General features: G+C 35.2%; 2 protein-coding genes across 2 annotated transcripts; both read left to right on the top strand.

The window, feature by feature from the left end:
- Nucleotides 1–4,465: 4,465 nt before the first annotated feature.
- LOC111449060 (probable protein phosphatase 2C 52) lies at nucleotides 4,466–7,475 on the top strand. Its single transcript, XM_023088903.1, has 6 exons — nucleotides 4,466–4,720; nucleotides 5,273–5,591; nucleotides 5,673–6,026; nucleotides 6,287–6,404; nucleotides 6,479–6,702; nucleotides 6,794–7,475. Exons 2-6 carry the CDS (start codon nucleotides 5,331–5,333, stop codon nucleotides 7,244–7,246), a joined length of 1,410 nt encoding a protein of 469 aa, XP_022944671.1. The 5' UTR covers nucleotides 4,466–4,720; nucleotides 5,273–5,330; the 3' UTR covers nucleotides 7,247–7,475.
- A 5,085-nt stretch (nucleotides 7,476–12,560) lies between these two features.
- On the top strand, nucleotides 12,561–16,003 carry LOC111448207 (indole-3-acetic acid-amido synthetase GH3.10). Its single transcript, XM_023087673.1, has 4 exons — nucleotides 12,561–12,960; nucleotides 13,040–13,141; nucleotides 13,229–14,067; nucleotides 15,141–16,003. The coding sequence occupies exons 1-4, from the start codon at nucleotides 12,659–12,661 to the stop codon at nucleotides 15,677–15,679; spliced, it is 1,782 nt and encodes a 593-aa protein (XP_022943441.1). The 5' UTR covers nucleotides 12,561–12,658; the 3' UTR covers nucleotides 15,680–16,003.
- The last annotated feature ends 413 nt before the right edge of the window (nucleotides 16,004–16,416 follow it).

The raw sequence follows: 16,416 nt of genomic DNA, 5'->3' as shown, positions 1-16,416 counted from the left end.
AATTACGACATGTCGTTAAAGTATCCAACTCCGTTAGTTTTGGAGGGAATCTAAACTTACCGAGGAAAATAAAGTAGAAAGTAACCGTTCAATCAGCGTCCGAAACGTGGAAAATATGGGTACCAATTATTTGGTAAATTTGTGACACATCATCCTTCGCCACGTTGGATATTTTATATATATTTTTAAATGTTAAAATTAAGTGGGAAAATGATAATTCAGTAATAAAAAACTACTTTATTGACTGAGTTGAAAATATCCTTTATTTTTTAATCTGGTGGAATTGGCATAGAAAAAAAAAAAAACTGAATATTAAAACGTGTCTTTTTTAATTAATTACAAAAATTAATACATTTAAATCTTACCTTTAAAATATAGATATCCACATTAAATGTGTCACTAATTTTTATTTAATTTATATTTATAATTAGAGATTAAATATTTGCAAAGAACCAAATTAAACCTTTTTTAAAATGAGATGGAATAAAAATTAAATAAAAAATTAAATTAGCATTTATTCTAGCGCAGGAAAAAAAAAATAATACTCCTATTTCCACGTGGAACCATTATCTACTAAAGGAAATTTAAAAGAAAAATATAGTAGAAAATAAAGCACTTTTAGAAACCCCAAATAATAATTAATTCATTGACACGAGATTTAATAACCCTATAAAAAAAAGGATAATTAATGGATAATGGATAAATTTAGAGATATGCTTGAGAAAAAAAGCTGCCACGTGTCATATCATCTTCTTCCTTTTCACTAATTTTCAATTAATTAGTTGAAAATAAATGGTATTGTATATGTAAGAAAATAATAATAAAATATTCTATGAAATCACAGGTTTTTCTAAATTATAAAATATATTTTTCAGGTTATTAAATTCAAAATTTTCATAATTAAAAGTAAATGATATTGTGTATTTATGAAGAAAAAATAAAATAAATATTTTAAAATTAAAAATGCCAAAAGATTTTATGCAAAAATTAAAAAATTATTCGACCGTTAACGAATTCAATTTCATATCATATCAAAATGTTGAATAGAGCTCATTGGTGTGAAACGTCACATTTTTTATTAAATAACTAATTAAGAAGAAACTACCGAACATAGTATAAACTCGTTAAAAACGTTAGGGGTGAAAACAATTATGGGATTAATTATTAAAATATCTAAATATTTGTTTTTAAAATAACTAATTTTGTTTTTAAATACATAAATATATTTATTTGTAAAATGCTTTAATTATTTTGGATTTATATAACAAAAACTGAAAAATTAATTGGTTTATATTTATGACATAAACTAAAACTTTCTAGGGATAATAAAGAAAAGGTTAATAAATAGAAAGAAAACAAAGGTTAGTGCCAAAAAACAATAAATAAATAAATCAATTAAATCTCTATGTTCACCCTTAATAAGTTATTACCACCGGTGACCACGAGTGTGAGAAAGATTCAAAAGATGACACCACTGAAGGAGGTAAAACTCATGGCGGTGTCGTTGAATCTAGCCGTGAGGATTTTGAGCTCAACTAAAATGTTGGTGAGAGCGGAAAAAAAATAATAATAAACATAATGACACCCATGACTACAGTGAACTAGTTGTAGCACACCCGGTTGGACTGATCAATAGTCTTATATGTTAAGAATGAGAAATAGAAATAGAATTAGAATCGAATGGGTGTTTTCATTGATATTCATATCATTTAAATACTGGCTAGCAAATAATATCTACAAATAAATAAAATATAAATTAATTAAATATTTAAAATAAAATAAAATATATAAATTAAATCATAAAGAAAAGAATATTAAGATATAATATATGAGATATATTCTATAACTAATATATTCTTAGTGACAATAATGTCGAATAGGAAGGTGATAAAGATTTGGACGAGGAAAATTGTGAATTTAATAATAGAGAATTAAAATGAGATAATTTTAGTTAGGTTAGGTTGAAATTTAAGAATATGTGAGTTAAATTAAAGGGTCACATGTTGAGGTAGCAGGAGTGCAGGACCAAACATTATAACTTTAATTTAAAACAAAGGAATATATTAGTTTTTTTTTTTTTTTTAAATAATAAAACATATTTTGTCGGTGGGGGAAGAGAGTTTATTATAATAAAAGTCAAATATTTGGGTCTCTTCCAAAGGGGCGTTGGTTAGAATTAGAAAAAGAAATAATAAAATATTCGAATGTGAATTTTATTGCCAAAATCAAGGGCTGTCAATATAAATGAAAGATAATTTATTTAAAAAGTAAAAAATAAATAAATGTGAGAGAAGATTATGAGGGAAATTGAAATTAGAAACTAAAAATTAAAATAAATAGCAATTACTCAACTAAAAATCAAAACATATTTTATTATTATTTTTATTTTTGTAAAATTTGAATTTTACAAATAATAATAAATAAATGACTAAATTAATAAAAATATTTTTAAATTTTACACTTTTTCTATTTAAATTTTTTAATAGTTCCATCGTAATGTTAAACTTAAAAAAAATATAAAATATCATTACAAAATATTCTTTTAATTCAAAAGAATTTAGTTAATATCTTTGATTAAAAAGAAAAAAAAAATCTTACTGTCCGTACTCTATTTAAAAAATATATATAAAATATATATGATTTACTTTAATAAAAAAAAATATAATTATTTTATTATTAATATATGGACGAAAATGGTTTATCCACGCCTTATAGATTATATTCAATTTTTTAATATTATTTTTTAAATTTTATGAGAGTATTTAAACGTGATACTAACAATAAAAAAAATTTAAATTTTTTAAATAAAAGTTTAGAAGTAAGTTTAAAAAAAATATATTCAAAATATTAATGAAACTTTAAAAAACTTAAAGACAGCTCTGTGAAGCTTATCTTTTAGATGTTTTTTAGAATCTAAATTAATTTGTATACACTATGTTCAGTATATTATAAAAAAAAATGTTGATATAAATAATAACTATTAATTTTTTAATTATTTATTTAACTACACTTCATTTCTTTCTCAACAACCCGTAAATTTAATTACAGATTCTCATAGAAGATCAATGTTTTTTTCGAATTCCTTAAAATAACCTTAATTTTTCGGATAGTCGTTAACGTTTATATCCATGGTTAGAGATCGTCCATTCAAGTGGGACAGATACTTTGAACTTGTCAGAAATCTTCTTTGAAATAAAATTGGAAGAGGAACCTGTAAAAGATTTTTCTCGATGGGTTTAGGGATAGATTATATTTATCTTTCTTGTCCCCACACTTACAATGCTGTCTCGCTCTTTTATATATATATATAGTACAAAATTAAATTATTATATTTAGTTATTTAAAGTGTTATAATATTAAAATTTAACATTAAAATTTTATTTTTGTATAAAATATCAATAGATTTATTATTGTGATTTACATCTTTTTATTAAAAATTATATTTAAAATTTCAAATTATTCATGAAAAAAATGATAAATACTTTTTTTTATAATTGTCCGACATGTTGATCCACGTGAATCATGGTCGAAATTTCATGATTCAACTTTTATTTATTTATTTTATTTTATTTGGTCTTTTTAAGCGAAATTCTTATGTTATATAATTAATTTGAATAAATTTATATTTCATATATATTCTTAAATGATGATTTACTTAATTGATCGGATAAAATCCAAATTTACCCTACTAAATGGGCCTGCTTCAGAAAAAGGGCCCAACCTCAATCTCTACACTTATTGGCCCACAACTATATTTTATTTCGAACTGATTTTTTTTTTAATTTTTTTAATTTGGCACGTTGTCAGCCGTTAATTTTAAAATGCGTCTATTAGGAAGATGTTTCCATGCTCTTAAATGAAATGATTCGTTCCCCTCTAGCACATTCGATGACTCTGATACCATTTGTAATGGTCTAATCCCACTGTTAGAAGATATTTTCTTCTTTGAGCTTTCTTGTTCAAGTTTCTCTCGAGATTTTAAAATGCTTCTCTTAGGGAGAAGTTTCTACACTTTTGTAAGGAATGTTTCGTTTTCTCATCTAATTGATGTAGATCTCACAAAGTGTGTGAAATCCTTCCCTAATAGACATGTTTTGGTGAAAATCTTTCCCTAATAGAAGTGTTTTAAAATTGTGAGGCGAATAACTATATATAATGGGCTAGAGCTGATAATATCTAATAGTGGTGAACTTTAGCTATTACAAAAATCAATTAAGTTGTGCTTAAGTTAACTTTTATCCCGTAGTTAACGTGGGGGATCAGCCTTAATGACTCATTTAATCACAAAAAATTAAAGCTTAAGACTCCATTAAACTTAAGATTTACAATCTTTCTACAAAAGTAAAACATGTCTCAATCAAGTCATTAGTATTATTATTGTATCAGCAAATGATTCAGAGAAACTTGTAAATAATAATGGGGAAATTAAAAATCAATCCATTTTTATTAATGGGGTCTGATCCTTTTGATCATGGAGATGAAGAACGCGACCGCTTTTAATCCCCCATTTCTCTCCTTTTCCCCTTTACACTCTGCTTTTGAGTTAATGCCCCATCTCCCCGCTTTTAATCCCTTTCCGTCCGCTTTCCCTTCTGATTTCACTCCCCATTGCTCACCATTTGCCTCGCGTTCTTGGAAATTTTCTTAAACCCATTACTCTTCTTCTTTCCCTCTTCTGGATTTCAGGGATTTCCCATCGCAGTGATGATCAAGTCCCCTTGTGAGTTCCTTCTCTTTTTACCCTTTTCTGCGTATGGTTTATGATTGTTTGTTGTCCATGATTCTTCTTGGGTTATTAGCTTATTACATTCAAAGATCTGCGTATGGTTTATGATTGTTTGTTGTCCATGATTCTTCTTGGGTTATTAGCTTATTACATTCAAAGATCTGCACCGTCGCTTTGATGGGTTTTGTATTTCCCCCTTTTTTCTTCGAATTTTCAGCCGTGTTGACGAAGAGATGGTAGCTTATTACATTCCGTGTATTGTTTTATCTTTTGGGGCTAAGAATTGGTAGTGTCATTACTGTTAACTGGCAGAAAAGACAGGAGTCTTGGCGTTTGGACATGTTCTTAGTTAGTACACGTTTCGTCCATAGCTTGTATATGTCTTTTATTCACTAATTTAAGGACAAAAGTGATTTGCCCACATCGTTTCTGTCAACATGAATCTATGATCAACGACAAAATGATGAACACAGCTCCCCTTTTAATATATTCTATTTCTACTCCACATGCACTTTCCTTAACTAGCTTTCTTCTACTTGATGCTAGATCTGATACTTTGTCAAGTTCAAAATCAGATGTGTTCTTAATTTGTGGAGCTGAGTAAATGGGGAGCTGTTTGTCTAGTGGCAATCAGAGTAGTTGTAATGGTGGAAGCAATGGAGAGGGAGTTTTTGAATCCTGTTTGGGGAATGGAGTTTGTGGTCGGATTGAAAGAAACAGAACATTCTCAGATCATGTTTTCTCTTTGCAGCATTTGAATTCTGTACCTAATAGACTTGTTTATAATGGGAAGACTTCGAATTCTTGCATTTTCACTCAACAAGGTCGAAAGGGTATTAACCAGGACGCCATGGTTGTATGGGAAGTAAGTTCTTGTATCTATTCTTGTTGGATTGTTTGGTTTGTTTTAAACAATGTTTCCTGATGAGGGGTTCGATTTCTCTAGGACTTCATATCAGATGGTGCGATTTTCTGTGGCGTGTTTGATGGTCATGGTCCACACGGTCACGTAGTTGCACGAAAGGTTAGAGATGTTCTGCCGAGGAAGCTTGTGTCATTCTGGCAGTCGTCTCAGTTGAAGCGTGATAGATCGGATAGAACTTCTTGTCTTGCGTGGAGTCGAAAGAATTCAGCAGATGGTGAAGGACAGGACATAGATGGCTCACAGGAGGACAGATCAAGTTCTTTATGGAGAAGAACTTTCCTCAAATCATATAAAGCCATGGATAAGGAGCTCAAATCTGATCCCAAATTGGATTGTTTCTGTAGTGGCTGTACTGCCATCACTCTAGTGAAGCAGGTATACATAAATACTAACAAATGGGATCAGAGCCCGTCACTAGACGGTGTGCCAGCCCCCAAGGGGGTGGATTATGAGATCTCACATCGATGAGGGCTGGATTATGAGATCTCACATCGGTTGGAGAGGGGAACGTCCTTATATGGGTGTGAAAGCCTCTCCCTAGTAGACTCGTTTTAAAACCTTGAGGACAATATTTGCTAGTGGTGAGCTTAACCTGTTATAGTTTCTGTTTGATTCTAATTTTGATTTACCTATAGGGCTCGGATCTATTCGTGGGAAGTATTGGGGATTCTCGAGCGATTCTTGGATCGAAAGACAGCAGTGATTCTCTTGTAGCAACACAATTGACAGTAGATCTAAAGCCCGATCTGCCCAGTATGTTGAATCCGTTGCTTTACTTTCATGAACTGATATGTAATTCTAATCTGCTATGTTTGTTAACCTTGTAGGAGAGGCTGAAAGGATAAAGAAGTGTAAAGGAAGGGTGTTTGCATTGCATGATGAACCAGAAGTGCCAAGAGTGTGGCTGCCATTTGACAACGCTCCGGGATTAGCCATGGCTCGAGCATTTGGCGACTTCTGTTTGAAGGACTATGGAGTTATCTCTATTCCCGAGTTCTCACACCGTGCGCTTACAGATAATGATCTGTTTGTTGTTCTTGCTTCAGATGGGGTAACTTCCCTGATCCTCTAATTCACTTAAAAAGAACATTGTGTATATTGTGCTTGAATGAATGAATGAATTCAAGACAGTTCCCTTGCAGGTTTGGGACGTATTGAGCAACGACGAGGTGGTTGAGATAGTTTATTCTGCCTCGACTCGGTCATCGGCAGCTCGAATGGTGGTAGACTCGGCTGCTCGGGAGTGGAAGCTCAAGTACCCTACTTCGAAAATGGACGACTGTGCAGTCGTTTGCCTGTTCTTGGATGGGAAAATGGATTCAGAGTCAGAAAATGAAGAACAAGCTTCTTGTGCAACTCTTGAATCCAATCAAATGAGTAACACAGAATGTTCAGATGAAGAGCAGAGGTCTGGTGAGCCGAGTTTGCAAAGGAATTATACGGTTCGATCGTCGGAAGAAAAGGACCGAATTGGGGGATTATATTCACATAGTGAAGAGAATGAAGAATCAATGTCTGCGGAAGATGAGAGTTGGCTAGGACTGGAGGGTGTAACAAGAGTAAACTCTTTGGTTCAACTTCCTAGATTTTCTTGAACTAAGGCCAATGTCGGTGAAGGCTGTCATGTGAGAGCACAATGCCACAAAAACTTGGCCTTCAGCTTCCATGGAAGACCTCAGTTCATAAGTTCAACTCCCTATGAACATGGAATGAATGATCCATTCGAATGTAAAAGTATATTGAATTTTGTATAAATTTGTATATTGGGTTCTCAGTTTGTAATGCATTTCCGAATGACGTCGTATTAAGTCTAAATTTTCTTTATGTGCATGCACGTTTGAATACGACCAAGTTTTCTTTATGTGCATGCACGTTTGGTGAGTAATGGTCTGTGCACGACTAAATTTTCTTTATGTGCATGCACGTTTGAATACGACCAAGTTTTCTTTATGTGCATGCACGTTTGGTGAGTAATGGTCTGTGCCTCGACCACAGGGGGTGAAGGTGTCCTCCTTCGAAGAGTTTGACCATAGGGGATGAAGGTGCACTTACAATCATTTTGCCACTTTTATCATTTTCACAATTGAACTACATTCATTCAAGAATCATGTCGATGACCTTCAAAATAGCGGTACACCTAGCATAGGTGGTATTAAAGAAGTTCATTTACCCTATGGAGATTCGCCCCAAACGAGATACAAGATGAAGAATATAACAGTATAACTCCACCATCAGCAGATAATATCCATTTTAACCCGTTACATATCGTCATCAACCTCACAATTTTAAAACACATCTACTCGAGAGAGGTTTACACACCCTTATAAGGAATGTTTCGTTCTCCTCTTCATCCAATGTGAAATCACTACGCTCTCTTTCCGATGAAAGGTCCTACAAGCTGTACTAGGTGTTGAGGAGTTCCAAGCTGTTGCTAGTCTGGGTTTGAAGTGTTTACAGGGAATGCCAGACCTTGTTCCTTCACTTCAAACTATGGTTCTATGCTAAGATTCCAACCCTTTCTTGCACATATCTATAAGTCTGCATTACTCATTTCTTCCTGCATTCCTCACAAGATAAAAAACATGGCTTACTACCTAGCCCTGAGTTCATCCAGCAACAATAATCAGACTAAGCCTGCAATGTTCATCAGCCACTTGCAAGTTCTTTTATGCATGGTTTTCAGTCTGATTTTACTGAATTATGAACATTAAGTCTGGTGAGCAATAAAGTTGCTGCCCTTGATGAGTCAGTGTCCTAATGAGAACTTGCAGTTGCTGCAACATAATTAATGCTTCATTCAAGAAAGAGAAAAAGAAACCCAAAGGTAAAATGTTATTTTTCACTGACAATCAAGCATGCTGTAATAGGAGAATCTAGTTGAGAAAATAGTGATGTGTTTATACCGGTTTCTCACCGAATATAACACCACCGAATATACCACCAAACATGTTAATAACTCAATGATCATCCCCTTACTTAGCCAACAATCTTTCTCTCGAACAAAGTACACCATAGAGCCTCCCCTAAAGTCTAGAGGGCCCTCAAACAACCTCTCCTTAATCGAGGCTCAACTCCTTCTCTGGAACCCTTCAAACAAAGTACACCATTAGTTCGACACTTGAGTCACTTTTGACTACACCATCGAGACTCGCAACTTCTTTGTTCGACACTTGAAGATTCTATTAACATAACTAAGTTAAGAGCAAGACTCTAATATCACGTTAAGAACTACGAATCTCCACAATGGCATGATATTGTCTACTTTGAGCATAAACTCTCGTGACTTTGCTTTTGGTTCCTCAGTTATGAATCTATAATCATCCCCCCAACCATCTTCATTAAAAACATTTATGAACTAGATCAAGATATTGTTCAGTAATTGCCCATCAATTGCATTTAAGCCAAATCATGTTCAATAACTCACTAGAATAATGGCGTCTTCTAGACCAGTGGGGGCAAGTCTAGCCCAATATTTCAATGCAGTTCACCAAACAAGATTCATTGTGATGATATTAATTCTGCAACAAGTAGCATTTAGAGAGAACACTAAACTCAGGTCTATAATAAAAAAGATGGAAGATACCTCCTTGTAGCTCTAAGAACCAAAACTGTACTTCTAACGTATCTACAGTTCTATCATTTGGGTACCTAGCTCAATTCAAGAATCATAAAGAAGTCATTTAAGATTGCAGCAATAAATTCACAATTACTTTGGTGGGAACAGCAGGGTACGGATGAACTCAAAGATATTAAAGGTCAACATGTGGGGAACCCCAAGAACAGAACATATTGTAAAACATGAACAGGAATGGACAGCAGCTCATACCAATTAATTCGTTCGACCATAATTTTAATGGGTTGGGTAATGATCTCTAGAAGGATGGATATTCCAACTCCGTTTTCAATCACAATGCAATGTCAGAAGATAAGATCATAACAGGAAGTATCAGAAAAGCAGACACAATTCAAAAGAAACAAGACATCTTTAAAACCATTCCTCGGCTTTAATTTACATAACAAACAATATATGAGTGTTAAGAATCAAGTGGACATGATAAAGCAAAATCGAAATGGAGAAATTAAATTAAAACCTAATCTTCAAATTGGGAGGTGGAAATCTGTGTCTGTGTCGGCTCAGGCAGCGAACATCTTGAACAGGATGAAGAACAGGAAGCCAAGAAAGATGAAGAGGAAAAGGTAATCGACGAAGACGAAAAAGGAAGTCGACCCATGATTTCTCTTCTGCTTCTTTCCAGAGACACTGTTATCTTTGGCTAGCCCATCAAGCGGCTCCAGTTTCGCCATTTTTGAAGCTTAGAGTTGCAGGAAGAAGAAGGAGACTACAATTAAGTAGATCTCAGGGTTTTATATCATCCATCTCTACAAACGCCTCCTCCTAAACAGATCGCATTTTGTGGGCCTCCTTCATCACACATCAAATTGGGCTTAAAACCTAATTATAAGCAGAAAAATTTAGGGTTAATGGACCTTGTGGGTTGGACCCATCAGATTGATTAGTCCATTAACAAAACTTGAATCTTCCTCGTTGATGATGATGACCATGGCGGCTGCAACAAGGTGAGGTACACTCCAAAGTCAAATCTGTGTTAATATCTTACTTTCATAGTCCGGCATAGAGCAATTATATATCCATTTCAAGAAATAACTTTTGATGTCACCATCTTAGGTTGAATTAATAAATAAACAATCTTCCAACTTTAGCTATAATGTTGGATATTTGTTTGAATAGCATGAAGTTGTTTATTTCGTATCTTGTTCTCTTGTTCTCTTGTCAAGTAGTCGATTTATACACAGTTCAGGAACGTGGTCGATTGAAGTTGTTATCTTGTGTTTAAGAACGTGGAGCGTTACGGACCTAGTGGGTTCGGGCCCATGAAGTTGATTAGTTCATGACAAACATGATACAAAAAGGAAAAGAAGAAAAAAAAAACAAATAAACAAACAAAATGATTGAAGGTTATGAGAAAAGAAAGGATAGAGTAGTGTTTTGAAGTTTGTGGAATTGAAGAGAAATGGTGGAAAGGAAAGGGGATGAGTTGGGGGTGCATAGAAGTGCTAAAAAGAAGTGTTATGGGCTCAATTATTGATATATTCAATGATCGCTTTATGCAAAGACCCATCACACCACACCGTCCGTTTACGGATAAGAATGCTTCATTTCACTCGCTCTGACAGTTGTGAGATTTTACTATCGATCTATCTGACAAATGCTTCGTTTACGGATAAGAATGCTTCAATTCACCTCCTTTACGGTGCCCAATGTTCTTAATGAATGCTTCGAATCCACCTCCCTTAAGGGGCCCAACTTTTTTTTATCTCCAACCGACGTGGGATTTCACAATCCACCCCTATTAGGAGTCCATCGCTCCCAAGGAAGACTTCTTTCCCCTCTCTCTCTCTCTCTCCAACTGATATACGATCTCACAATCTACCTCTCTTAAAAGCCCAACGTCCTTAACGAATATCTCGTTCCCCTCTCTAACCGACGTGAGATCTCACACTTCATCTCATTTCAGGGCCTAGTGTTCATCATTAGCACACAACCCACCGTTTGACTCTAATACAATTTATAAGCCCACAACTAGCTAATATTATTTAAACCTCTAAGTTTTAAAACACCGTATGCTATGGAGAGGTTTCCACACACTCAACAAAAAATGATTCGTTCCACTCTTCACAATTTAACCCCTTAAAACCAAGCGTCCTCACCGACACACTGCACCACGTTATCGATAAATGTAGATATCATAAATAGTGAAAGCAGATGGATGTAGAGGGTGTGTTCACACACACACACACATCCACAACCCAACCCTTTTTAAATAAAAATCCCATCAAATAATTTCAGTCCAGAGAATGATCTTTCATTGCCTGCTACATCACTACCAGCTTTTTGGCTAACCTTCGTTTGGCCATTGTCACTGCCCACTGTCCACACATGCACCAAATCATTAAAAAAAAAAAAAAATTATTATTATTATTATTTGATTATTTAAAATCTTTCAATTTTTTTAATCTAAAATCAAAATAATTCTCGCGACGATCAATAAGATAAAAAAGAATATTTTTATAATACAATAAATAGAATATAAAATTTAAACTTTTGACTAAGATAATAAATTAAATATAATTGAACTATGCTCAAATTGATTTTAATTTTTTATTTATTTAAAAACACACGTGGGAGAGGAGATTTAAAACAAAGATTTGTTAAATAACATCTCTTCAATTTCTACATATTTTTATTTTCTTATAATATAAATCAAATTTAAAAACATTTTTGGCATTTTTCTCACATGATAATTAAAAATTCGGAATACAACTGTTCAACCAAATATTAATTTATTCGCAGTAGGACGCATCATTTCTTTATTTTAACTTGATTCGAATATCTACCCTACAGTAAAAAAAGAAAAAAAGGTGAAAATATTTTAATTTAACGAAGATGAAAGTCCAAAAAAAGGTAAAATTTTAGGTATCAAAAAGGTGGAAAGGTGAGTTTTTTTTGGTGAGAGATAAGAAGAAGGTCCCCACAATGCCATGAACTCTTCACATACATACATACATACATACAGACATACATGAAGAACACATCCATCTCTCTGCTGCTATTGGATAAACATATGATTCTAATGGGTTCATTATAGTTGAATCCGATTCCATCTTTTTTGGGTCATAAAATATTCATTTGGGTTTTATTTGTTTCGTCTAAAGGTAAAGTTTTGTAAGACATTGCAATGAATCCACTGTAATTTGAGTTACTTTTGTGACAGATATATATCCATTTTGGTCTTGTTTTGTGGTGTGTATTCTGTCGTACGTTCATAATTATCTTGTTTTTTTTCAAGTACCGCAACGTTTTTGGGCCTTTTTAACCCACAACGCGATACCCCCCAATACAGAGATACTCGATTGACTGCTCCTCCTCGTGCTGCTGTTGCGGCTGCTGCGGCTGCGGGCGTGTTCAAGGCGGCGAGGTGCGCACCATGTTTGAAGACGTAGAAGACATGGTTGATTGGTTCGAGCGAGTGTCGTCAGAAGCAGGCGTGGCTCAATTGCGCACACTCCGCGAGATTCTGCGCCAGAATTGTGGCGTGGAGTATCTAAACCAATGGCTTGGAGATGTCAATATCCATCAAATTCCTGATGACTTTGCATTGGAATCCCTCTTCACTTCCTTAATCCCCCTTTCTTCCCACGCTGATTTCGAGCCTTTTCTTCAACGAATCGCCGATGGTGACTCTTCCCCTTTGCTTACACAACAACCCATTCGAACTCTCTCTTTAAGGTACACCCTTCTTCAACATTTTCCCCTACATTTTATGAATTCCCTCTTTATTACAAATGATATCATTACGCCGCTGCAGTTCTGGCACCACCGAAGGCCGACAAAAGTACGTGCCCTTCACTCCACATAGTGCGCAGACTACCCTTCTCATCTTTCGTATAGCTGCTGCTTATAGATCCAGGTACCAATGCAATATGGTCAGAATCTTCATTTTTTTTTAGTTGCCCTTTTCTTGCAACACATTAAAGAATGCCTTAATGACAACTAGGGTTTATCCCACAAGGGAGGGAGGCAGGATTTTGGAGTTCATTTACAGTAGTAAACAGACCAAAACCAAAGGAGGGATAACCACGGGCACAGCCACAACCCATTACTACGCCAGTGAGCAATTCAAAATCAAGCAGCTCAAAACCAAATCCTTCACTTGCAGCCCACAAGAAGTCATTTCCGGCGGTGATTACAAGCAATCCACTTACTGTCATCTTCTATTGGGGCTGTTCTTCTCCGACCAAGTCGAGTTTGTCACCTCAACTTTCGCTTACACCATAGTCCAAGCCTTCAACGAATTGGAAGATTGTTGGCCTCAAATCTGTCACGACATTACCCATGCCACACTCTGCTCTAGAATCACTCTTCCTGAAATCCGTAAGGCTGTTTTGAACATCATTAGTCCAAACCCAATTCTTGGGGCGAAAATTGGAGCTGTTTGTGAAGAGCTTGAGAGACAGGATTGGTTGGATTTGGTTCCGAAGCTATGGCCGAATTGTAAGTATGTTTACTCCATAATGACGGGGTCTATGCAGCCGTATTTGAAGAAATTGAGACGCTATGCGGGGAGGTTGCCGTTGGTGAGTGGGGATTATGGATCGACAGAGAGTTGGATTGGGGTTAATGTTGATCCTTGTCTGCCGCCTGAGAATGTTACATTTGCGGTCGTACCCACTTTCTCTTATTTTGAGTTCATCCCACTTTTCAGACAACATCAACAACATGATTGTGGCAGTTCCTCCGTTGCTGCCTTCGATGATTTCTTGGAAGGCCAACCCCTTCCCTTGTCTCAAGTCAAGATTGGACAGCAGTACGAACTTGTTCTCACCACTTTCACAGGTTAGTTCATTAATTATCAACACAAATCTAATCAAACGCCTTGCTTTTGCTCCTTCCTTTATCATTATGTCATCCATAACTATTGCAAAATATCTATTCCATGGAGAAGATTAGTTTTTAAAACGCGTTTAATGGGGAGAGTTGTTTCGTGTGATCACCCAATTCGCTTCTCTTGGAGACCCACACATAGTTCAATGTCTAGTTCTTAAACGAACTGTAACGACCCGACTTTTCTTTGTAATGACTCTGACCGCTATGTATAAGAAAAGTCGAGCCGTTACAATTAGTATCATGATTTGGTAATCATGGATCATTGATTTGATCAGTAATGATCAGTCCTATACGGACAAGTTGAGAGAAATTTCCAACCTTCCTTATTTGGCTCAAAAATTTCCGAACTTTCCTTGTCAACATGATGCTTACATTGATTTCGCAAAGGTAAAATTTTGTACCAAGTTTTGTTTTTTTATTGAAATTTTCAATAAAGCCTAAAAAATGTGAAAACTTTTTTTACTACAGTTTACCTTCACATCAAATATAGAGCATCCGAGAGTAAACATGTAACCATTCAAGCCCATTACTACCTGATATTATCCTGTTTAGACTTTCTGTCTCGAGCTTCTCTTAAAATGCATCTTTAGACTTTCCCTTTCGAGCTTCCCCTCATTTAATGGTAAATATGTGAACATTCTTTACTAAATTTTTCTTGTCACATCAAATATAGAGCATATAGATCATATGATTAATATATAATAGCTCGAGTATTATATTCTTTGTGTTTTCCTTTACGATCTTCTCTTTAAGGTTTTTAAGACACGTCTGTTGAGAATAGGTTTTTACGTACTAGTTATAAGGAGTAGTGTTTCGTTCTCATCTTTGAAAGAGGTGGGATTTCACCGAATATATTGACATAGATCAATTTAAACATAGCTCAGATGATTATGACATATATGTTTCATCTTCGACCCAAAGGGGTTAATGGGTTTTGGTATTGGTTGCTCAACGGATGACTATGACATGTATCTTCGATCGAAAGGGGTTAATGGGTTTTGGGTATTGGTTGTGATTGGCAGGACTATACAGATGCAGATTAGGAGACGTAGTAGAAGTAGCAGGGTTTCACAACAAGACACCTAAACTCAACTTTATATGCAGAAGAAAGCTTGTATTAACCGTAAACATTGACAAGAACACCGAGAAGGATCTCCAATTGGTAGTGGAACGAGGGTCCCAGCTGCTAGCCGACCAAAGTGGAGCCGAATTAGTTGACTTCACCAGCCATGCCGACTTAACCAACCAACCAGGCCACTATGTCATCTTCTGGGAAGTCAAAGGGCACGTCGAGGACGCAGTTCTTGGACACTGCTGCTCGGAGATGGACGCTGCTTTCGTGGACTACGGCTACGTGGTGTCCAGGCGGTCCAACACCATCGGACCCCTCGAGCTAAGGATCGTGGAAAGAGGCAGCTTCAACAAGATCATGGAACATTACATTGGTAACGGAGCTGCACTTAGCCAATTCAAGACCCCCAGATGCACTACCAATCAGGTTCTTCTTACCATTCTCAATCTCTCCACTGTCAAAGCCTTTCATAGCACTGCTTATGGCTAAGTTTGGTTATTAATATTGTTAGTATTTCCCAATTTTGAATCAGTTTCGGATCATTTCATTCTAACCAAATTAGAGTGTCACTGAACACTTACTCATCATTGCATGTAACGAGCCGAAACGAATAATATTTGTTAGTGGTGGGTTTCGGTTGTTATAATCAGTATCAGAGATAGACACCGAGCTGTCGTATCAGTTGGAGAATAGAACAAATCATTCCTTATAGATGCTATCATAGTACCTCGAGAGTGAATAAAGTTTCGGTCGTCGTCGTCGTCTTGTTGTTTTTGCTTTTATCATCATAAAGCTGCCTCAACTCTTCTTCCACTGCTAGCTCTTAATGGGTTTGCTTTTGATTTCTACTAAAATCCTCCATTTGTGCATTATTTACTGCTACCCCCCTCCCCTATTCCTTCTCCTATGATATAATTATAAGGTTAAAAATGTAAATTTGTTAACTAATATTATTTTTTTTTTTTAGTGATTTATAATTTTGTGGGAAAAAGAAAAAGAAAGTGGGTGATGTCATATATATGAAAAGAAAGAGAAGGGGAGAGGGAATGAAAAGGACGGCACGTGCGAAAATTGAAGTTTGAGGTTCTAAATCCACACTGACAAGAAAGGGGCCCACACGTTCAGAATTTGAGCGGGAACTGTGTCAGTGGTTACACTGGATTCCACCTGGAAATACAAATATATAAAAAAATAAATAATTATATATATATATATATATATATTAT

This window comes from Cucurbita moschata, unplaced genomic scaffold (assembly GCF_002738365.1).
Source record: "Cucurbita moschata cultivar Rifu unplaced genomic scaffold, Cmos_1.0 Cmo_Scf00010, whole genome shotgun sequence".
Classification (NCBI taxonomy): Eukaryota; Viridiplantae; Streptophyta; class Magnoliopsida; order Cucurbitales; family Cucurbitaceae; genus Cucurbita; species Cucurbita moschata.
Note: the sequence above shows the minus strand (reverse complement) of the source record. Positions and strands in the feature narration are given on the sequence as shown.